Genomic DNA, 24377 nt, shown 5'->3' with positions numbered 1-24377 from the left:
GCTCCCTCTCATATACAAAATATTATTACTAGTTTTCAAAACACAACATACAGGTGAACCTGCCTACTTAGCATGTATTGTCTTCTTATTCCACAAACACCTGAAAGAGCTCTTGGGTCTGCACACCAATATCAACTGTGTATAATTTTGAAGACTACACCTTCACAAAGATATAAAAAAAGATAGAGTTAGTCCAGAGGAAGGCTACTGAAATGGTGTGTGGTTTTCATCATAAGGTGTATTGGGACAGACTTAAAGATCTCAATCTGTTTACTTTGGAGGAAAGGTGGGAGAGGGGCGATACGATATAGATTTTTAAATATCTACATGATGTAAATGTAAATGTGCATGAGTCTAGTTGCTTTCATTTGAAAGGAATCTCTGGAATGAGAGGGCATAGGATGAAATTGAGAGGTGATAGGCTCAGGAGTAATCTAAGGAAATACTTTTTTACAGAAAGGGTGGTAGATGCATGGAACAGTCTCCCGGTAGAGGTGGTGGAGAAAGACTGAATTCAAGAAAGCCTGGGATAGGCACATGGGATCTCTTAGAAAGAGGAAGAGATAATGGTTACTGCGGATGAGCAGACTGCACGGGCCATTTGGCCTTTATCTGCCATCATGTTTCTATGTAACTGGAAGTTCCTTCTTACCGAGAAATAGTTCACGAGCACATCGGAGACTCTACTTCAGGGGTGCCCACACTTTATGGGCTTGCGAGCTACTTTTATAATGACTAAGTCAAAATGATCTACCAACAATAAAATTTAAAAAAACACAAAGCACACTGAAAGGCAGAGAAAATGTTCATTATTCATATTCCGGGTTTTTTCAAAGAGGTCACGGCAGATGACTCTATGCAATGTCACCTCAGTAACAAAATAGACAAATACACCCCCTCCCTTTTTACTAAACCACAATAGTAGGTTTTAGCACAGGGAGTTACGCTGAATGCCTCGTACTGCTCTCAATGCTCATAGGCTCCCTGCGCTAAAAAACGCTATTGCGGTTTAGTAAAAGGGAGCCATAGTGCAAAATATAGACAGCAGATATAAATTCTCAAAACCGACACATTTTGATCACTAAATTGAAAATAAAATCATTTTTCCTACCTTTGCTGTTTGGTGATTTCATGAGTCTCTGGTTGCACTTTCTTCTTCTGACTGTGCATCCAATCTTTCTTCCTTTCTTTCAGCTTCCTGTATGTTTCCTCTCCTCCAGACCTCATTCTCTCCCCCAACTTTTTCTTTCTGTCTCCTTGTTCCCCTTCTTTCTTTCTCCCTGTCTGCCCCCTTTCTTTCTTTCTCCGTGCCCTCCCCCAAGCCACTCTGTTTGCTGCCACCGCCATCGGGGGAACAGCCCCCAAGCCACCGCCGTCCCAAGCTTTCCCTGCAGAAGTGTCACGCTGACCAGCATTCCGCTCCCTGACGTCAATTCTGACGTAGGAGAGGAAGTTCCGGGCCAACAAGGCATTTCTCCTCATTCCATCCAGCCTGAGCCCCATCTCTCCTTGATCCAGCATTTCCCTTCTGTGTCTGTCAGAATTACCATTCCACCTATTTTCCAGCATCACACTTCTTTGTGTCCATCTCGCCTATATCCCTATCTCACCACTTTTTCAGAATCTTCATTTGTCTCTGTCCTTGTCTTTACCCCATGTTCACCATTTGCCCTTTCAATGTCTTTATCTCCTCCCCACACACACTTTTTCAGCATTACTTCTATGTCTCTATTTTACCTCCTCTTCATGTCCCCTCTGTATCTCTATCCTTATTCAGTAGGTCCTGCTTACTCTTTCTCTTCTTTGTGTCACTATCTCCATTTTCAGCTTTCCCCCCTTTTCCTTTGTTAATGCACCCTGTAGCCAGAATCTTTCCACCCTCCCTCCACTCCGGCCCAGCCCAGTATGAAATATTTCCTTTTGTTTCCCTCCCCTCTCTCTTTCTCTCTCTCTTCTGCTCCCTCACCCACGAGTCCTGCATCTGGCCCTCTCCCTTCTACCTGCTCCTGGCAAAAAAACCCTGCTCCGCGGCTCTCTTAAGCAACTCGTCAGCAGCGGTGATCAAGACAAGCTGCCGACATCGAGGCCTTCCCTCTACGAGTCCCGCCTTTGTGGAAAAAGGAAGTTGAAACAAGCGGGACTCGCAGAGGGTAGGCCCCAACGTCAGAAGCTTGTGTCGATCGCTGCTGCTGAGTTGCCGAAGAGAGCCCCGGAGCAGGGGGTGTGGCCGGAAGCAGGTAGAAAGGAGAGGGCTGCTGGAAGAGGTAGAAGTTCCGGAGTATGACACCGACCCAGGCCAGGATGATTTCTTTTTCAGGCTGTTGCTGCTGCCGCCACCACGCCCCCCCCCCCGAAATGACAAAAACAGCCTAATGCCCGGCGTCGGCGTCTTTGACGTCGGGGAGAGGAAGGCTGATAGGCCCGGTAGATCGGGACGGCAACACGAATCTATCACAGAGCCCGGGATGGGCTCTGCGATCGACTCACGTTGCCTTCCTGAGCTACCGGTCGATCGCGATCGACGCATTGGGCACCCCTACTCCAAACTCTGGAACTCCCTTATATCTACAACAATAAATGTCTCTAGAAGTGGTCAGTTTTGAACCTAAGACCTTCCTATTCAAAGATACTTACTTGTAATTCCTCTTCTTCATTCTTTTATCATTTAACTCTGATGTGAATTGCTGAAATGGTATCCCACGAGTATCCTATCATATATTGTAATTCTACCCCTGACCTTTCGCTATTCTGTCTATGTACAATTTTTCAACTGACCCCCTTCCTCTTTCCCTATTTAGACTGTAAGCCACAGAGCGATTATCCAATGGGCAGGATAGTAAATTTGATTAAACTTGAAACTTAATATAAGCCACAACAACAAAAATTCTGCTAGTCATTTCAACAGTACATTCTGAGGGGAAAAAAACCCCAAAAACAAAAAACAAAACCAAAATATTTTTTCCACTAAGCCTAAAAAAAAAAAAAGAAAAAATGATCAGGAATTCTCAGCCCAGTCTCAGCCACTCGTACACAACCACTGCATGCAAACCTCTCTCATCCATATTCGCTATGGATATCCTGAAAACCAAACAGACTGGATGTGTTGAGACCCCCTGCCATAGATCAATTGGACCAAAACTCAACAGGTATGTAACCACTTTGGTTCTAACTTGGATTCAAAGGACGGCACAGCCTGTTAATCTCATAGCAACGTTCATAACTATCTTTTGCATTAAAGCTGAATGGAAAATTCCTACCTTGACATCAAAGTTGCACTCAAGTCTTCGGATTAACACAATGTAAGCACTGGTTGAGTTGTCCGTGAGTGGTGGAGGAGCTATGGGCTCACAGGCATTCTCTGGCTTTGAATCAATCAGAAATCCCTTTAAATAAATAAAAGCATAATTATGGTATTATTTTATATATGAAATACATGACTATCATTCATACTTTATAGGACAATAAAAATTAAATCTAAGAGATCATTTACTAATGTTAACACTTGACAAGGTTCCGCTTTAGGAGGATGGCAGAAAACTCTAGTGGCTCTATTAAAGTATTATACTTTGATCTCTTTATATCACTTTAGCTTCTAGAACAAGGGAAAGGACCTCTTGACCTGTGAGATAATAGGAGGCAGCAGACCCCTTTTGGAGTAAAACTGGGACTAGTATAGAAGGTGAAAACATCAAATACAAAGAGGGTAGCGCATTAAAAAAAAAGTCCGTACACAAATTTTAGAGGATACTCATTTCTATGACTGGCATTGAGGACAGGTGTTTATGCTGAAACAATCCACTACCTACATGTCAAGAAATATCATTTATATTGCGCCTTGATGCTATAGATAGATTGTAAGCTTCCTTTATTTGGGACAGACTTCCAGAGCATTGAAGACTCTTATGGAAGAGAACCACTATTAAGTCAATAGTCATAGCATGGATGAGCCACTGGTATAGCAACAACAATATTGCTTCACCTACAACATTCCTTGAACTGTATTTATTGAGCTAACATAACAAAAAGGGTGAAATTGTCAAGACAAAGAACAATGCTGGATTTTCTATTTAGCCATTATAATACCATGAGATCTGAATTACTGCATAAAATGGAATGCATTTTTCTAATACAAATATCAAAAGGGATATGTATGAACCTGGACTGATCTTCAGATGGATGGTAGGGGACATCTGAATTTTGTCTGCCAATTGATTCTTTGAATCTTGTACAAGGAAGCCATTTTGTGTCATACTGGGAGTCAGATGCTATTCCCTGATGCAGCAATTGGGTGAAACAAGGTGTTTTGATGTCTTAAAAGAGCTACTTATGTATTATTTATTGCAGGGCCCATTGCATAAAATGGACTTTATGGTGAATGGTTAATAATGGTTCCCTTATCCTTACTAAGGGAGACATTTACTAACTAGCAGATAAGGTTTTAGCCACATCAAATGACATTTCAACTAAGAACAATTAGATCTGACCAGTGTCTGGATTTAATTGCATGGAAAGTATGACATTTCTTTTGAATCTGACAGCCTACACTAAGTCCTCAGGGACCCAGAAAAAAAATAGGCTAAACCTTAACTTCAAAATATGAGAGATTTATCTAGCATTACATCAGATAGCATTCTTCAAGCAGAGAAAGCAGTTAATCCAAAGTGCACTCTGCATGGCATGAACATCTTTTGGAGGTCCTGAATTCTAAGATCTGGCAGCTATAAGACACTGCTTTAAGAATATGGCTATCAAGTGTAACTTCAGTCATCGTCTTGCAAATTTTGCTAGACTAAACAATACATTTGAAACCCCAGTAGCTGCTCTCATTTTAAAAAAATAACAACCCAAAAACCTAACCATCTCTTCAATTTAAATGAATTTAATAGGCTAGTCACCTGAGTGTAATAAATCAATGCACTTTCTATTCTGTGACTCAAGGCATTAGGCAATCAAAACAAACAAAAAAACAACCAAAAAACAACTTAACTCAGGTCCAAGCACAAGAACCATATATACTCGAACAAAAGCTGAGATTTTGGAGCCAAAAATGAGTGTCTCGGCTTATATTTGAGTTATCGCCCTCCTGCCTGGACTTGTTGCAGGCCTCTGTTGGGGTGGGCTGAGACAGGAGGGATCTCTCCCTAATTCCCTACTTGTTCTGTATCTGTATGATTAGATTGTAAGCTTCAGTGCTGTCCGAGATTCAGGGGAAAAAAAAGTTAGATTCGATTTGGCCTATTGAATCGATTTTTCAATTCGATTCGCTTTTCCTGCCCAATCAGGCATTTGTTGTTTTGCAGTGTTCTCCCCAGAAATTTTTTCCAGCCGGGTGGGGTGGGGCGACGGGGAAATTTGGTGGTGGGGAAAATTAAATGTGTACTATTTTTATTAGTTAATTATTATTATTTTCCAATGCTCAATATGAGTTCCTTTTTAAGGTTTGACACTTGTGCCTGAATATTTTTTTATTAAATTTAAGAAGTATCCAATTCTAGATGTGAATAATTAGATAATCGTCCTCTTTCAAATGTTATAGAGGTTTAAAAATGGGAAATGCGTTAATGAAGTCATTAGGTTCAATCTAGCCATTTATTTCTGCATGAATTTAAACAACTAAAAAAAATGATAAATATCGCTCATCCAGTCATACAAGAAATGGCTCTACAGCACCTCTAATAATGTTTTGATCACTAGGTTCCTTCCTGAGGTCTCACTGAGGATATGAAATAGATGCGATCCTCACTTCCAGACCTCTTCCACATAATTTATGGAGAGGTGTTTCTGAGTCTTGAAGGACACCTGTGTGATTGCACTACAGCAAAATAAAAAAGTAGCAAAACAGTTTAGGTAAAGATACAGGTAATAATTAGCAATGTATTAAAACTATTTTATTTTTATTTGCTTATAATGTCATTTGAAAGCTGCTTGATAATACAACTTTAATTTAATTCTTTATTGTGTGTGTGTGGGGGGGGGACAACACCTACATCAACAGTAAAGTTAGAATAAGGTCATTAAATCCAGTGGCGTACCTAGTATATATGACAGCCAGTGCTGATCATTTTTAACAACCCCCTCCTCTATATAAAAAAGCTATTTTTAGTAATAATCCATGAGTCTCACAACAAGGGTGCACCTAGGAAAAGGCAGCATCTTAAACACTGCAGTGAGCACTAGAACACAACACACACATTGTAAAACTAAACAAGCCAGATCCTGCACAGTCAATTGATCCTGTACAGTCAATGCTAACAGAAAGCCATGTCCTTTTCATACACACAGAACACAGATACACCCTCGCCCAATATGGAATAATCACAAACTAAAAATAGAAATATGTAGACCAAAGTTAAACTGAACCAAGAAACCAGACTCTGCATACAATGCAACACCACAGAAACAGTGACACGTCCCTTAATACTGTGCAAAATATAAAGACAGTAGATGTAAATTTGAAAAAACTGCTACATAATCACAAGACTTGATATTGTTATTCATGCTGTTCTGCTGATCTGGCCTTATAATCATACCAAATCAAACAAAGCATACCTACTACATGATGATTTAATTTACACTAGCCTTTGAACAAGTCATTTAGGTAAACAGGTGGTGTGGTCAATTTAAAAACAAAGTGAACACACTTGATTTTTTTTTTTTTTTTAAAAAGGGGAGTTGCAAGACACAATGCATTAAACAAAAAAACAGCAAAAGATTGCAGTAACAAAAAATTGTTACTTTGAGTGCTGCTTGTTATAGGGTATACCAAGGATGACCAACTTTTTGGGCTTGTGAGCTACTTTTAAAATGACTAAGTCAAAATGATCTACCAACAATAAAAATTTAAACACAAAGCACACTGTACGACAGAGAAAATGTTAATCATTTATATTCCGCGGGTTTTCAAAGAGGTCAAGGCAGCTGACTTTATGCAATGTCACCTCAGTAACAACTATACAAAAAGTAGTCAACTATACCCCCTGCCTTTTTACTAAACCGCAAAAGCGGTTTTTAACACAGGGAGCTGTGCTGAATGCCCTGCGCTGCTCTCGATGCTCATAGGCTCCCTGCGCTAAAAAACGCTTTTGCGGTTTAGTAAGAGAGAGCCATAGTGCAAAATATAGACATCAGATAAAAATTCTCAAAACGGACACATTTTGATCACTAAATTGAAAATAAAATCATTTTTCCTACCTTTGTTGTCTGGTGATTTCATGAATCTCTGGTTGCACTTTCTTCTTCTGACTGTGCATCCAATATGTCTTCCCTTCTTTCAGCCTCCTGTATGCTGCTTCTCCTTAAGACCTCATTCCCTCCCCAAACTTTTTCTTCCTCTCTCCCTGCCCTCCTCCGTCTTTCTTTCTTTCTCCCTGCCCCCCCCCCTTTGTTTCTGTATGTCTGTCTTTCTCTCTCCATGCCCCCTTTCTTTCTTTCTATCGCCCTGTCTCTCTCTCCATGCCCCCTTTCTTTCTTTCTGTCTCCCTGTCTTTCTCTCTCCATGTCCTTTCTGTATGTCTCCCTTTCTCTCTCCATGCCCCCTTTCTTTCTGTCTCCCTGTCTTTCTCTCTATGCCCTTTTTGTCTGTCTCCCTTTCTCTCTCCATGCCCTTTCTGTCTGTCTCCCCTTTCTCTCTCCATGCTCCCTTTCTTTCTTTCTATCTCCCTGTCTTTCTCTCTCCATGCCCCCTTTCTGTCTTTCTCCCTGCTCTCCCCCAAGCCACCACTGCCATTGGGGAACAGGCTGCCTCCACCGCTGTTGCCATAAGGGAACAGGCAGCTGCCGTAAAGAGGACACTGAAGCGCTGGGCCAACCAACCTTCCCCACCCGATGTCAATTCTAATGTCGGAGAGGAAGTTCCGGAGGCAAGCCAATTGCTGCCTGGCTGGCCCGGAACGTCCTCTCCAACATCAGAATTGACGTCCAGTGAAGAACGTTGGTCAGCCCAGCACTTCAGCATCCTCTTTACAGGGTCAGGAAGCAGGTAGAACGGAAGACAACGCGAGTCTATCACGGAGCCTGAGATGGGCTCCGCGATCTTCTCATGTTGCCTTTGCGATCTACTGGTCGATCGCAATTGACCTTTTGGGCACCCCTGGGGTATACGATCACTCAGCTGTAATCCTAATACAGTAAAGCAATGTTACTTACCGTAACAGTTGTTATCCAGGGACAGCAGGCTATTCTTACTAGTGGGCGACGTCATCCAATGGAGCCTCGATGTGGACATCTCACAAGCATACTTGCTTGTAGAAACTCTTAGAAGTTTCGAGTTGCCCATACCGCGCATGCGCGAGTGCCTTCCCGCCCGATGCACCGGGCGCGTCTCCTCAGTTCAGATAGCTAGCAGAGATGCCAACCCAGGGGAGGTGGGTGGGACGTGAGAATAGCTGCCTGCTGTCCCTGGATAACAACTGTTATGGTAAGTAACATTGCTTTATCCCAGGACAAGCAGGCAGGTATTCTCACTAGTGGGTGACCTCCAAGCTAACCCAAATGGGATGGTGGGAGAGTTGGCAACTTAGGAGAATAAATTTTGCAATACTGTTTGGCCAAACTGTCCATCCCGTCTGGAGAAAGTATCCAGACAATAATGAGAAGTGAAGGTATGAACCGAGGACCAAGTAGCAGCCTTACAAATCTCCTCAATTGGTGTCGATCTGAGGAAGGCTACATTGGCTGCCATTGCTCTGACCTTATGGGCTGTGACTTTACTGTGAAGGGGTAATCCAGCCTGGGCATAGCAGAAAGAGATACAAGCCGCCATCCAGTTGGAGATGGTGCGCTTAGAGATAGGGCGTCCCAACTTGTTCGGATCGAAGAAGATGAAAAGTTGAGGAGCCATTCTGTGAGGCTTGCTGCGTTCCAGATAGAAAGCCAATACACGTTTACAGTCCAGAGTGTGAAGAGCTGATTCTCCAGGATGAGAATGAGGCTTCTGAAAAAACACAGGAAGAACAATGGATTGATTCAGATGAAATTCCGAGACCATCTTGGGGAGGAATTTGGGATGAGTGCGAAGGACCACCTTGTCATGATGAAACACTGTAAAGGGCGGATCTGCAACCAATGCTTGAAGTTCACTCACTCGACAAGCAGAAGTGAGGCCAAGGAGAAACACCACTTTCCAAGTGAGAAATTTCAGAGGAGCCTTGTTAAGAGGTTCAAATGGAGGCTTCATAAGTTGAGAAAGAACAACATTGAGGTCCCAAACCACTGGAGGCGGTTTGAGTGGAGGACTGACATGGAAAAGTCCTTTCATGAATCTGGAAACCACAGGATGTGCAGAAAGAGGTTTCCCTTGAAGAGGCTGGTGGAAAGCAGCAATTGCACTAAGATGGACTATGATCGATGTAGACTTGAGGCCAGATTGAGACAGGTGCAAAAGGTAGTCCAAAATAGAGGACAAGGGAGCATGTTGAGGCTCCTTGTGATGAGAAAAACACCAAGTAGAGAATCTAGTCCATTTCTGGGAATAGCATTGTCTAGTAGCAGGCTTCCTTGAAGCTTCCAAAACATCCCGCACAGCTTGTGATAACTGAAGGGGAGTTACGCTGAGAGGAACCAAGCTGTCAGGTGTAGCGACTGCAGGTTGGGATGAAGCAGAGATCCCTGATGCTGCATAAGCAGAGATGGAAACACTGGTAGAAGGAAGGGCTCCCTGCTGCTGAGTTGCAGAAGAAGGGAGTACCAAGGTTGCCTGGGCCACCGAGGAGCAATCAGAATCATGGTGGCCCGGTTGGACTTGAGCTTGACCAGAGTCTTTTGAATGAGAGGAAACGGAGGAAACGCATACAGAAAGAGATTCCCCCAGTCCAGAAGAAAAGCATCTGCCTTGAGACGATGAGGAGTGTAGATCCTGGAGCAGAACTGAGGCAGTTTGAAGTTGTGGGGAGCTGCAAAGAGGTCTATCTGAGGCGTTCCCCACAAGGAGAAGATGTGATGAAGGGGCGTGGAATGGAGAGTCCATTCATGAGGCTGGAGAAGACGACTCAAGTTGTCCGCCAAGGCATTGTCTGCCCCCTGAATGTAGACAGCCCTGAGGAAGGTGTTATGGCGAATCGCCCAATCCCAAACTTTCAGAGCTTCCTGACAGAGGGAGGCCGACCCCGTGCCGCCCTGCTTGTTGACATAATACATGGTGACCTGATTGTCCGTGCGAATGAGGACCATGTCGTGAAGTAGATGCTGAAAAGCAGTGAGAGCATTGAAAATCGCCCTGAATTCCAGGAGATTGATATGGCACAGATGATCCGCACTCGTCCAATAGCCCTGGGTGCGGAGACCGTCCAGATGAGCCCCCCCAAGCATAGTTCGAGGAGTCGGTCGTGAGGACCTTCTGATGGGGAGGCATGTGAAACAGAAAACCTCTGGAAAGATTGGAAGAGAGCATCCACCAGCGAAGCGACTTTAGCAAAGCAGGAGTGACCCGAATGTGTCGAGTCAGAGGGTCGGAGATCTGCGACCATTGAGACGCCAGGGTCCACTGAGGAATCCGCAGGTGAAGTCTGGCAAAAGGAGTCACGTGAACTGTAGAGGCCATGTGGCCCAGGAGCACCATTAAGTGTCTCGCCGAGATGGACAGGCGAGAGGAGACCGAGTGACAAAGATGAAGAAGAGCCGCCAGGCGTTGAGGAGGAAGGAATGCTCTGAGCTGAATAGTATCCAGAACAGCTCCGATGAAGGGAAGAGTCTGCGAAGGTTGTAGATGGGATTTGGGAAAGTTGATCTCGAATCCCAGACTCTGCAGAAATCAGATCGTCTTCTGAGTGGCCTGGACGACACCCTGAGACATGGAATCCTTGATCAGCCAGTCGTCGAGGTAGGGGGAACACCTGCAGACCATGGTTCCTGAGTGCTGCGGCCACAACCACCAGGCACTTGGTGAAGACTCTGGGTGACGAAGCCAGGCCGAAAGGGAGCACTCGGTATTGAAGATGAAGATGTCCCACCCGAAATCTGAGGTATTGACGGGAGGCCGGATGGATAGGAATATGAGTGTATGCCTCCTTGAGATCCAGAGAGCATAACCAGTCGTTCTGCTCGAAGAGGGGATAGAGAGAAGCCAGGGTCAACATGCGAAACTTCTCCCTGACCAGAAACTTGTTGAGCACCCTGAGGTCCAAAATAAGACGCAGGTCGCCCATCTTCTTCGGAACAAGGAAGTACCGGGAGTAAAAACCCTTGTTCAGTTGGTCCACAGGGACCGGCTCAACGGCACGAAGCCGGAGCAAAGCCTGAGCTTCCTGAAGAAGAAGGGCGGTCTGAGTCAAGTTGGAAGGATACTCTCTTGTAGGATGATCCAGAGGAACTTGATGGAACTGAAGAGAGTATTCCTCTCTTACGATGGAAAGGACCCAGAGGTCGGTGGTAATAGCCGTCCATCAATGGTAAAAGTGATGGAGACGACCTCCGATGGGAAAAAACGGGGAGGGCAGAACGATGGAAGTTATGCTCCCTACGAGACAGTCAAAAAGGCTGGGGAGCCTTTGGAACAGCAGAAGGTTGAGGCTTTTGTTGGGGCTTCTGCTGGTGCTGCCTCTTCACAGGCGGACGGATGGTGGGGGCCTGCTTCGGCGGGTAGCACCTCTGATAGATCATAGGCGGGCGAGACGGACGAGAAATAGCAGGCTTGGGCTTCTGGCGGAGAATAGATTGAAAGGATTTTTCATGCTTGGACAGCTTCTCCGTCGCCGCCTTGATGGACTCGTTGAAAAGGTCCGCTCCCACACAGGGAACGTTCGCTAGCCTGTCCTGGAGATTCGGGTCCATATCAATGGTCCGGAGCCACGCCAAGCATCTCATGGCCACCGAACAAGCAACAGCTCTGGCCGAGAGTTCAAAGGCATCGTAAGACGATTGCATCATCTGTAGGCGGAATTGGGACAACGACGCCAGGACCTCCGAGTACTCGAAGCGAGCCTGAGAGTCCAGATAGGGCAAAAACTTCTGAAGAATGGAGAGAAAAAACTCAAAGTAGGTCGCAAAATGAAAGCTGTAATTCAGGACCCGAGAAGCCATCATCGAGTTCTGATAGATGCGCCTGCCAAGTCTGTCCATGGTTTTACCCTCCCAGCCAGGAGGAGTGGAGGCATAGACCTGGGAGGGATGAGACTGCTTCAAGGAGGATTCAACTAATAGGGACTGGTTAGAGAGCTGCGCCCCGTCGAAGCCCTTATGGTGCACCGTGCTGTACCTGGCATCCAACTTCCCTGGGACCGCAGGGATGGAGTACGGAGTCTCGAAGCATCTCATGAAGGTCTGGTCCAGAAGCTTATGGAGAGGCAGACGGAAAGACTCAGCAGGAGGTTGGGGAAGATGCATCGTCTCCAAATATTCCTTAGAAAACTTGGAACCCGAATCCAGGGTGATATCCAGATCCACCGCCATCTGCCTCAGGAAGGACGAGAAGGACAACTGGTCAGCCAGGGCCGGGCCTCGAGACGGGCTTGAAGAAGACGAGGTAGCCTGGTCCGCTGAGGCCGAGGACCGGCAGGGAGAGAATGAACCCCCGAAGTCTTCGAGTTCCGGCATAGGAGGAGGTGAGTAATCCGGGGAAAACTCCAGAAAAAGGCTGCTTCAGATGAGGCGAGGCATGCCTCGATGAATGCCTTGATCGACGACCGGTGCATCAGGCGGGAAGGCACTCGCGCATGCGCGGTGTGGGCAACTCGAAACTTCTAAGAGTTTCTACAAGCAAGTATGCTTGTGAGATGTCCGCATCGGGGCTCCGTTGGATGACGTCACCCACTAGTGAGAATACCTGCCTGCTTGTCCTGGGATAAGACAAGATACCAACTCTCCTCTGCCTCAACACTAGAATTCACTTATCACTTTGTTCATGTACAAGCCAAAAAAATAGGTCGACAGACAGAGACAATACTTATGTCAATGAAAGAGCAACTGTACTAGGCACCATTTGCAGTTGTCTTCATGAAAGTAAAAAGAGCCACTGGGCAGTTCAACAGGTAGCACTATATTACAAGAATTAAGCTTTTAAAGGAAAATATAATGCTCCCTCAAATCAGATGATTTGGCAGAAACTCAGACACAACATAACGCCTCCATTCAACATTAATAGCAATACTATCATTTTGTTTTACAATATTTCACATTATCAGAGGCAGAAAAAAGTTCATCTTTCTCAATCTTCTTCTTCCCCTTTGCTTTATCCCTCTTTTCTCTGATGAAGTAATGTGGCTGCTATCAGCTCGTTACATATAATTAAGAACCAATACAAAGTAAATACTGTACAACAACTTCTTGAACTTAGTACAGTATAGTGCTTACCACAGGCCAAAACTGGATTGGGTGTTCACTGCCAAAAACAAACGAACACATGTATTGTTAACCTAATAAGAAACGTGTTGGGTTTCTTTCCTTTTTTTTTGGGGGGGGGGGCGGGAGGGAGAGATTTTCTAAATGTGAACATAAATTCCTCCAAAGGCTATTTCTTGTTTATAGAGCTTGTCACACCTCGAAGCCCCTTCTCCGGGAGGGAGTGGACGGGCTTCTTTTCCCTCCAGTTGTATTTCGTGCTCACCTCCTGCCTCCGCCACAAGGGCCATCTCACTCAGGCGCGTGGGCCCCACAAGTAACAGCAGCAGCCACCCGACTTTACTAAGAGATATCGCAACCCAATGCTACTCTACAGCAACACCACCTACAACCATCCTCTGAGCACCTAAATCCAGCACACTCCAGCGCCACCCTCTGACGATTGGTCAGCTCGACAAGATACCTAACTCAATAGCCAATCAGCTACGCCCAGCTTCTTCTAGGCCGTACATGTGCGTCCTATCACTTCGCGTAAAAAGTACAGTACGGGATACATACAGCCTAGGCTCAGACCGGCCCACCTTCTGTTTCTAACCTGCCAGGCGGTCATATAAATTAGCTGGGCGGAGCACCCGGCTAAAAGGTCCTAGGGAGAACACTGTTTTGGGGTTTGTTTGGGTTTTTTACACAAACGTCCTGGCAGGTTTATTTTGTAGCCTTTCCACCCAACTTTTCCCTCTCGAACCTCCTGCTGGTCTGTTGGTGTAAACAAAACAAACAAAAAAAGACTTTTCTCCTCTCTATTAGGTCCTAGCTCATGCTTGCTGTCTAACACCAGCTCTGGCGGATTACACATTTCACATATTACACATATTGTAATCACAAAATAGAAAATTATTTTTTTCTACCTTCCACTGCCATATCCAACATTTGTTTCTTTCCTACTGTCTACTGTATTTATTAGTGAGGTTCTAAGGAATCTGACCCCACTTGTTATAATAAGCATATTGGAGAGTCTGTAGTGTTATTTCTGTACTGATTTATTGTTCTTTTTCAATAAAACAGGACTTCACATAAAATGCTGAGTATGAAACATAAAAGTTATAGCTATAATACCAAGACATTTGTTCCATTAAGCAAAAATATCATTTTTTTTTTTAAATGGAGCTTTATGTAATCAGTGGCTTTGAGGGACCTAATGGTGGGCTTAAAAAGTGTTTAAAAATTATTTTCTGATCAAGTACAATCAAATTCATTGAAAAAAACCTCAATTTGCACAGTTTTTCCAACTTTAGGTTTTTTGTTTTTTTTTTGACAATCCTACATGGTTCAAAAGAATAAAAGCTGCCCTGCTGCCCTCTAGTGGGCAACAATTGATTTCTCAATTAATCAGGAATAAAGGGCCAATGTCACCATACAAGTTAGTGGTTCTCAAACCTGTCCTGGGTGAACCTTAGCAAGTCAGGTTTTCAAGACAGCCACAGTGCATAATTTATCTTGCTAGATTTCAACTAAAGCTTTGAAAATATGCCCCTAAAACACCATAGCTGCTGATACTGTTTACCTCTAAAACACATGACTTTCATCTGATGAAAAATTGTTATTAGTCACTCAAATTACATTACCCACTGCATGATTCCGCTTCCCATATTACTAAGCAGTCATATGACACAGCAACATTTAAGAAATCCTACCACATGGCTAGAGTCACTGTGCCAGAATTAGAGAGGTCAAAATGCAACTAGAAAACAAAATGCAACAGTAACACTTCTGAATAACAGCATTAACCAGAAAAGAAAGTGTTAGGTAGGACTCGATACTGGCCCAAATTTTAAAGAAAAATATCCCTTTCAGCCAAATAAGGACAAGGCTGGCACAAATAGAACTAAGCTGCACCATCCGGAAGAAAGAGGGAATTTGGAGACCAAGTGCCAATGCAATGGCACCTCCTAAACTGTACCGACTTAGCCTGTGTCACTTAGTGGATGGGCTGGCACCGTCTGAAAGAGATAAAGAGTTGCAAAGTTACTCAATTTCTGAAAACCCTATCAATTGCTTTATGGGACCTATAGTACTAATTTCAATGAGCAAAACTGTAAATAGCATGCTGAAAGGCGATGTAAGTCCAACAGGTCTCTCTTCTGGAAGTGGGTGACTTGTCAGCTCTGAGGCAGTGGACAGAGAACCAGGAAAGCTGGGAAAGCCATTTTTACCCTCCACACAGAGATGCCAAAGATGAACTGCCTCAAACAGTGAGATTTATGGACAATGTGAAGTATAAACTTACCAAGTTTTAGATATGAAAAAAGTTTCACAAATGGAAGAGGAAAAGAAAATATTCTCTCTCTCTGGTGTTAAAGAAAGGATAATGGTGACATACCTCCAAGGCCTCCTAAAGCAGCAGCAGTGCTCTGAATGGGCTGCTTTGCGCCTGCCCCACCGAGGCCTTCCCTCTGCCTTGTCACTGATGACATCAGTAACACCGCAGAGGGAAGCCCTAGTGGGGCAGGCTGTGAAACAGCCCATTCAGACCACTGCCATTGTGATGCTGCTTTAGGAGGCCTCAAAGGTATGTCAGGTCTCACAGCGGGAGGGTCGGTGGAATGCTGCTGTACAGGGGGATGGGAGGGAGGGATGGAAAGCTGCTGCACAGGAGGATGAGTGGGAGGAAAGATGCTGCACATGGGAGGGGAGAGAGGAAGAATTGTTGGGCTGGAGGAGAGGATGGGTGAGAAGAGGGCGAAAGGGGTGAGAGGTAGAAATTCTGCATATGGTGGAGAGGAGGGAGACATGCATAGAGAAGAGAAAGGGAGAAATGTTGGACATAGGGCAGGGAGAGATGTGCATGGGGAGACAGAAAGAAATATTTCACATGATAATGGAGGGGAGGACGAGAGAGATGCTGCATGGAGGGAAAGAGAGAGGTTTGACCCACGGCACAAGGCAGGGGAAGAGGGCGAGAGAGATGGTAGACAGTGGGAAAGAAACAAAATGTTGGATATGGCAGTGGAAGATAGAAAAATATAATTTTTTATTTTCTATTTTGTGATTACAATGTCTGATTTGAAATGTGTATCCTGCCAGAGCTGGTGTTAGATAGCAAGTGTGAGCCAGGACCTAACAGGAAGGAAAAGTCTTTTTTGTTTACACCACAGTGCCAGCGTGGGGTGCAGAGGGCAAAGGGGGGTTGGGTGGGTGGAGAGGCTACAAAATAAACCCACCAGGACGTTTTGGGGGAAAAAAAAAAAATATGCCCGATTGGGCGGGGAAAAAAAAGAAACCAAAAATTGAAATTTTTTTCCCTGAATCGGGCAGCACTAGTATGCACACAGTACATTTGGACCAGTGAACTTCTGCACTTCAGCTCAATTTTTCAGAAGGAAACTATTTACTTCAGACTGTCCTCATCAGAATCACAGAAACACACTCACTCACTCTCTAGATATCTGCATGCATGGGTCTGATTCTTCAGACACACACACACACACACACCCCCTCCTCAGAAAAACACATTCACACACTCTCATTTAGACATATACATAAATATATATGTGCATTCGTTCTCATTCTTCAGACACTTGCATGCATTTACACGCTCTCTCTCTTCAGTCACATGCATGCACTGACACTTTTCAAACAGACATACACACACCATCCTCTAGTGTTGTGCTACTTTCCGCTGTTCATGTGCTTATTCAATCAGTGCCTCTCCTCTCAAGCAACTTTGCTCACCATCACAAATTTGTTGCATGTCCTGCTGGCCCTTTTTCTCATTCAGCAGCAGACCCCTTTTATACTTTCCCCCAATTCCTATTATATTCCTACTCAGCCTTCCCACTGGCTGGATCTTATCATATTTTTGGCACTGGAAAAAGGTAGAAGTAAAGAGCTATACAGGGGTGAACTCTTAAAATAAAATATCAATACACTTTAATCATAGCCAACTGGCTGAGACAATTTACAAATCTGTAGAATCCTTTAAAAAATCCAACTGACAATCCCTGCCTCCTGAATCCCAAGCATATCTGATGAGGTTTCCCCCATCCCTAAATTTTTGTGCTGGTGGCATGTACCTAGTTTTCCTGCGTTTTAATCTGGCCCTGCATATTACAAGCCAGCAAGAAATTAATGTTCTGTAGCTCCAGGACTTACCTCCACACAATCTTCATTCCAGCAACATTAAAAAAAAAAAGGAGGAACAAACCCTGTGAAACTGTAAGCAAACACCACCAAAGAAACAGAGCAGGTGAAACGGCTTTCCAGTTGTATGTCCTCTGTTCATAATGCCTTTAATAAACTGAACCCAATTTTGGTGTGTTCCCTCTAGAAGACGCCACTGAGATTTTCAGTGTAAAAGTTGCAATTTGGCTTGCTAAAGGCTTATATGGTTTACTGTATAGCGTGTAATAATTACCACTTGCCTTTTTTGTAGGCTAACTCGACGTTTTAATAGTTGACCCCTGATGAAGGCAATTTTGTATTGCCAAAACTAGGATCTTTGTTGGGTCTCATCGTATCTAAAGATATTTTTCAAAGAAAAGATTCTCAATGTATTTAATAAAGACATTCTCAAGAATAGAGGACTGGTTAGCCTCTTCAAAGACATACAAATGGAAAGCCATCTCACATGCCCTGTTTCTTTGGTGGTGTTTGCAAAGGGTATATACATGACATATGCCCAGTTATGGGAAAATAAAATACTCATGAGTTACCTACATCATTGGCTTTCAGTCCACTCCTTATGGACCATTCAGCCAGACAGGTTTTCAGGATATTCACAATAGGGATAGGGATTAGGACTTGTATACCGCATTTCTGAAGTTTTACAACCACACTCAAAGCGGTTTACATACAGGTATTTCAAGCATTTTCCCTCTCTATCCCAGTGGGCTCACAATCTTGTCTAATGTACCTGGGGCAGTGGAGGATTAAGGCCTAGATGCACTAAAGTCAGTCAGTCAGTCATACCGACTGGATTGCTGTTGGCCGATTCTCGCCAAGCAATTGATGCACAACCAAGTTGACATGCAAATTATTTGAGCGGAGGCTTGCCCTAATCTCATCCAATTGATCGCTGCGAGAGCGATTTAAACTCATGTGCAGAGTACTCCTGTTGGTTCTTGATGAAATGTACGCATGCACCCGTTGTACCGTCGTAGGTGCGGTTTATTTGCATGCACATTGGTGTGCATCGAAAGCATCGGCCAGAAAGCATTGTTGTCGTAAAATGCGATATAAGGAATGCCGGAAGAGATTTCCCTTGTCTTGGGAGTTGCTGGAGGTAGCTTTTGAAAAGTTCGTTGTTGGAGATAGCTATTGAAGTTGGTTTTACACGCGCTTTTACACAGTATAGCGATCCCACGATGCTCTGTGGCTTCTCATGCCATAAAGTGTGCAGCAGACAATATGACGCCGTGACATCATATATATGCAACCATCAATGCCATACGGAAGGGGGCGGGGAGGTTGCAGTTTACTATGGGTAGCATAAATGAGGGTGTTATATATAGTGCTGGCCTTACTCTTTTGGAAAGAATACAATTGTGGGCACCCCTTATTCCACTGCCATCCCTTACATTTTTTATTGTGTACGCTGATAATGGATTTGCATTGAACGAAACTTAACACACTCTTTAAACACACACGCTCACAATGCGCATATGATACAAGCATATGCATAAGTTCCACTACATATCTATATTTGTTTTTATAGTTTTATAGTATAACTTCGATACTGATTCTATTGCTTTCAGGGCAGAAGAGCCGGCAAGGACAATTAGCAAATGGTCTTCACCAACCACTCTTTTTTGGATCACCAAACACAATCGGTATTTCTTCTGCTGGTAGAAGCCATTTTGTGCATCGATCGCTCACCTACTTTGCATGGCATTTCAATACTAATCCCTTCAATTTGTATGCTCGGATCGGAGAATGAGTGATCACTCAGAGAAACACACGGACAGCAGTTTTGTGCATGGGGTCAGGGAATCTGATCAATCACAAAACTGGTCAAACTGGTTTAGCAACAATCGTTAGACAGGGGGCAGGAAGCAGCAGAGGGAAGCCCCAGAGTCTGGAAGAAGGCAGCCTGTCTTCAGGCTGCTGTTGCTGGCTGAACGGAATCCAGGAACTGTTATGTGGCATTAAATGTAATGTAATGTAATTTATTTCTTATATACCGCTACACCCGTTAGGTTCTAAGCGGTTTGAAGAAAATATACATTAAGATTATAAATGAGAAGTAAGAAGGTACTTAAAAAATTCCCTTACTGTCCCAAAGGCTCACAATCTAACTAAAGTACCTGGAAATTAATAAAGAAGAGAAAATAAAGATGGTTGAAAAAAGAAAAATTCTATGTGAACTTATAGGATGGAAATTAAACTGACAGTGAAGAACTGTATGAAAAATACATATGAATGCAGTTAGAGAGGGTAGGTTACAATCTATTTATGGTATTTGTTTAATTGGAAGGTGTTAAGGTGGGTAATTTGGGGGAAGGTTATCTGAAGGTAGGTGAATCTTCTGGAGGTAAAAGAGGAGGAGTTAAGATATTTGGATGAATTTTTTGAAAAGCAGGGTTTTGATTTCTTTTCTGAATGTTTTTAAGTTGTCTGATATTGTCATAAGATTGGAGATGGAATGGTTGATTTTTACTGCTTGTGTTGCCAGAAGGTTGTCATACATTTTCTTGCGTTGTGTGCCTTTGAGTGGGGGGAAGGCGAAAGGGTTCGAGGTTCTTCTGTGTCTTGAGGTGGAGATTTGGTTTAAGCGGTTGTTTAGATAGGAGGGGGAAGAGCCGTGTAATGCTTTTAATATCAGGCAGTGGAATTTGAATTGGATTCGTGCTTGTATGGGTAGCCAGTGAGAGTCTAAGAAGGCAGTTGTTATGTGATCATATTTTTTGAGTGAGTAGATCAATCTGAGGGCGGTGTTTTGTATGGTCTGGAGTTGTTTTATCATAGTGGCTGGACAAAGAAGATATAGGGAGTTGCAATAATCCAGCAGACCTAAGACTAGGGATTGGACGATTAGTCTAAATCTGTTCCCTTTGGTCTTGACAGCAATCAAGTTGAATGCCCTCAACGCACAGTTAGATGCTTCAAATCGTCAAAAATGTTAGATCCAATGCTACTACAGGTGATGCATCAAAGAAAAGGAAAACAATCGTGATTGAACATAAAGTTGAAATAATTAAGCGAACGGAAAGAAGTGAAACGCCAATATTCATTTGAAAAGCATTAGGCTACATTCGGTCAACCATCTGAACAATTAAGAAAGATAAAGTGAAAATAATGGATTATGTGAAAGGCTCTGCACCAATGAGAACTACAATTATTACTAAACAATGCAGTGGTTTAAATGATCTAAATGGAAATCAGCATAACATACTTATTAGCCTTTTGTTAGTGCAGGCAAAGGCTCAAAGCCTTTTCAGTGATTTAAAAGCTCATGAAGGTTATGAAAAAAATGAGTGTGATGAAGAATTTGTAGCTAGTAGGGGCTGGTTCAACCACTTCAAAGTGAGAGCAAATTTGCACAAGGTGAAGCAGCAAGTGCTGATGTAAGTGTTGTAAGTGCTGTGAGTGCATTTCCTGAAAAGTTGAAAAATATTGAGGGAAGTTATGACAGACCAAATTTTAATGTCAATGAAACAGGGTTATTTTGGAAAAAATGCCTGAAAAAACCCTACATTTGGAGGGGGGAGGGGGGAAAGAGTGCACCAGGGCATAAAGCATTGAAGGATAGGCTAACATTATTGCTAGGAGGGAGGAACACATCTGGGAATTTCAAGCTAAAGATTTTGCTTGTATATCGTTCCCTAAATCCAAGGGCACTTAGCCATATTATTAAGGCAGCCCTTCCCATTATTTGGAAAGCAAACTCAAAGGCTTGGGTTACATCTTTGAAGACTGGTTCATGAACCATTTCATCCCTGCCGTTGAAAGTTATTGCTTGGAAAAATATTCCCTTTAAAATTCTCCTTGCGTTACATAACGCACTCGGACATCCAAGCACTTTAGATCAGGAATCTCAAAGTCCCTCCTTGAGGGCCGCAATCCAGTCGGGTTTTCAGGATTTCCCCAATGAATATGCATTGAAAGCAGTACATGCACATAGATCTCATGCATATTCATTGGGGAAATCCTGAAAACCCGACTGGATTGCGGCCATCAAGGAGGGACTTTGAGACCCCTGCTTTAGATTAACTTCACCCCACCATAAAAGTGCTATTTTTATCACCTAACACCAGATCCCTACTGCAGCCAATGGACCAGGGAGTAATAGCCTCATTTAAAGCCTATTATTTACAATGGACCTTCTCACAAGCAGTCAAGGCTACCCAAGAAAATGTGACCAATTTAAGGGATTTTTGGAAGAGTTATATTTATGATGCTTTCAAAATATTGTTCGGTCTTGGAATGAAGTGAAAAAGTTAAATATGGAAGGAGTGTGGAACAAACAGTGCCCACACCTTGTACCTGAGTTTCAAGTGTTTACAGAAGTTAGGCAAGCTATGGATGATATTGGAAATCAACTAAAGTTAGATATTGATGAAAATTATGTTGAGTTACTGGCTTCCTATGGCAAAGAACTGAGCAATGAAGACCTTAATGAATTAGAGAGGAAGATGGAAGCACAGGAGGAAACCGATGACATTGATATTCCAAAACATAAAAAAAAAAATTGAAGCAGGGATGGCAAAAATAGAGCAAGATGCAAATACAGAAAGGTTTACTAAAGCTTACTGTGCAGTTAAGAGCCTCAGCTGCTATAAAACTATTTATAATGAGAACAAAAATGCTCTGTAGCATCCTCCCTTGATGCCTACTTCAAGAAAACCAGTAAACCCAACAGTGAACCCTCACCAACAAGCAGTAAAATCCTGACTCTCGAGCATTAGGCCCATCCTTTCCAATACCACACATATCTTCAACAGTAGCCATCTCTCCATTATCATTTTCATCATTCAACTAATGTCATCCACTCCCCTTCCAGTAAGTAATAAGGTGATGAATGGAAGTAACTGTAAACCTCCTCTTTTTTCTATTTCTTTAATGCTTTTACAGACTGTATACTGTACATGAGAATATAAATACACACAAATTCTCACATGATCTGAATTACATACAAATCCGACTTAAGAACTGTTTTAAAAATGGAACGCGTTCTTAAAGTAATGTACCATCAAGTCCGTGGGTTAAGGCAAGTATTTGGTCAGATATATTTAAACCCCCATAAAACACCTTCTACTTAGTAGCAGTGGAAGAAGGAAGATTCAGATTAACCTCATCTCTTAAGAAAGCTGACAAACACAACATTCTCTTATTATCTTAATGATATCAGATAAAATTTCACTGTAAACAAAGTCATCTCCTAAGAAGAAATGTTCTCTCTCTCAAACTAGATGCTCTGACAACATTTGCAGCTTGGGGGGAGACCTTAAAATGCAAATTTGGCCCGACTCTAATGCATCAGGCTGGAAGAGTACACCGAGACATCTTTTTCCTGCATTATCTCAAGAAATAAGTCTAAACTACAGAATGACACGGGGACAAATTTGCCCCTGTCCCCACATGAACTCAAGTTCCCTGTCCCGTCCCCACAACTTTGTTGCCGTCTTTGTCCCTGCCCCATTCCTGTAAGCTCGGTCTTAACCACACAAGCCTCAAATACTAAGGCCCGGATTCAGTATAGGGTGCCAGTTCTCAGAAGCCACCTAAGCGGCTTTTGAGAATCGCACACTGGTGCCCTATAGAGAATCAACCTAAGCTGCCTAGCCTCCACTCTAACCAGGGCCCATATTGCAGGCACCGGTTAGAGAACCGCTTTGCCGCTGAACTGATGGCGGCAAGGGATCTCCTTGCCATGATCAGTTTAGCGGCTGCGGCCCATCCCCATCCCACCCCCTAATGAAGACTACCGACAGACCCTCCTGTTGGGACCTCCAAAGCTGCCCACCCCCACCCTCGAATGTTTGCAGTAGTAGGAGTACCCAATTCCTCCTACCACCATCGCGCTGACACATCCCCAGCAGGGAGACAGGCCTAAGATTCAGATTGGCCTAGGTACCCAAGGCCCCTCCTATGAGGGTACTTAGGCTCCTGGGCCAATCAGGCCCCTCCCTGGTGCATCCCACAATGCACCGGAAAGGGGCAGGCACACCATGCAGATGAAGACGGGCCTGCCAACAGACAGAGAAAGCATCCGGCCAGCCAACTACTAAAGGTATGGGGGTTCGTGTGGGCTGGGGGAGTTGGTCTGGATGGGCTAGGCAGAGGGGTTGTGGCTGGGCTTGGGGGGGGGGGCTTTCCTGCTGGGGGGTTAGCAGCCTACCTTCACCTGGGGGTGGAGGGTCCCTCCTGGGCGCGGTCATTACAGGGGGTGTGGGGTATCCGGCAGGAGAGACTGGGTATTCCTCCTGCCGGAGGAGGATGTGTCAACATTTCTCCTGCCATGGATATTTGGGGGTGGGCGGCCGGCCTATGGGGGTCCCTCCTGCCAGTAGTATTCGGGGGTGGGGGGTGGCGATGGGTCCCTGCTGCGGCCGCCAAACTGATCACCACAGGAAAGGTTCCTTTACCGATCAGTTCAGCAGACGCGTTTACTTGAAAGCCTAGGGAGGCATCTAGGGCCGCCTTAGATTGTCTAAGCCAATGGTCTCAAACTCATGGCCCGGGGGCCACATGCGGCCTGCCAGGTACTATTTTGAGGCCCTTGATATGTTTATCATAATCACAAAAGTAAAATAAAACAGTTTTTTGATCATATGTCTCTTTAGCTATAAATGACAATATTATTATTAAGACAGTCAAAAGGAAAGATTTATAAACTATAAAGAGTTTTACCTCATGCAAAATTGTAATTTCTTTAATAAGACATTAACTATTTTTTTCTGAGGCCCTACAAGTACCTACAAATCAAAAATGTGGCCCTGCAAAAGGTTTGAGTTCGAGACCATTGGTCTAAGCCCACTTCCAGGTGAAACCATGCCTAGCCTTACTTGGTTTCCAGAGGCACCTACAAGATATGTGGCCTGCATCGGGAGTTTTTTTTTTTTTTTCAAAAACGTGCGTCCCAATTGGCTTTTAGGCAGCAGTAGCCC

The 24377-nt window shown here is 43.9% G+C and overlaps 1 protein-coding gene across 1 annotated transcript in view; it reads right to left on the bottom strand.

The window, feature by feature from the left end:
* The window catches only part of RNF13 (ring finger protein 13), a 155118-nt gene that overhangs the window by 101493 nt on the left and 29248 nt on the right, over positions 1-24377 (bottom strand). Inside the window, exon 4 of the mRNA XM_033958811.1 lies at positions 3258-3383. Coding sequence (XP_033814702.1) covers positions 3258-3383 — 126 coding nt within the window. The remainder of the gene's footprint in view (positions 1-3257; positions 3384-24377) is intronic.

This window comes from Geotrypetes seraphini, chromosome 9, assembly GCF_902459505.1.
Source record: "Geotrypetes seraphini chromosome 9, aGeoSer1.1, whole genome shotgun sequence".
In the NCBI taxonomy this organism is placed as follows: Eukaryota; Metazoa; Chordata; class Amphibia; order Gymnophiona; family Dermophiidae; genus Geotrypetes; species Geotrypetes seraphini.
Note: the sequence above shows the minus strand (reverse complement) of the source record. Positions and strands in the feature narration are given on the sequence as shown.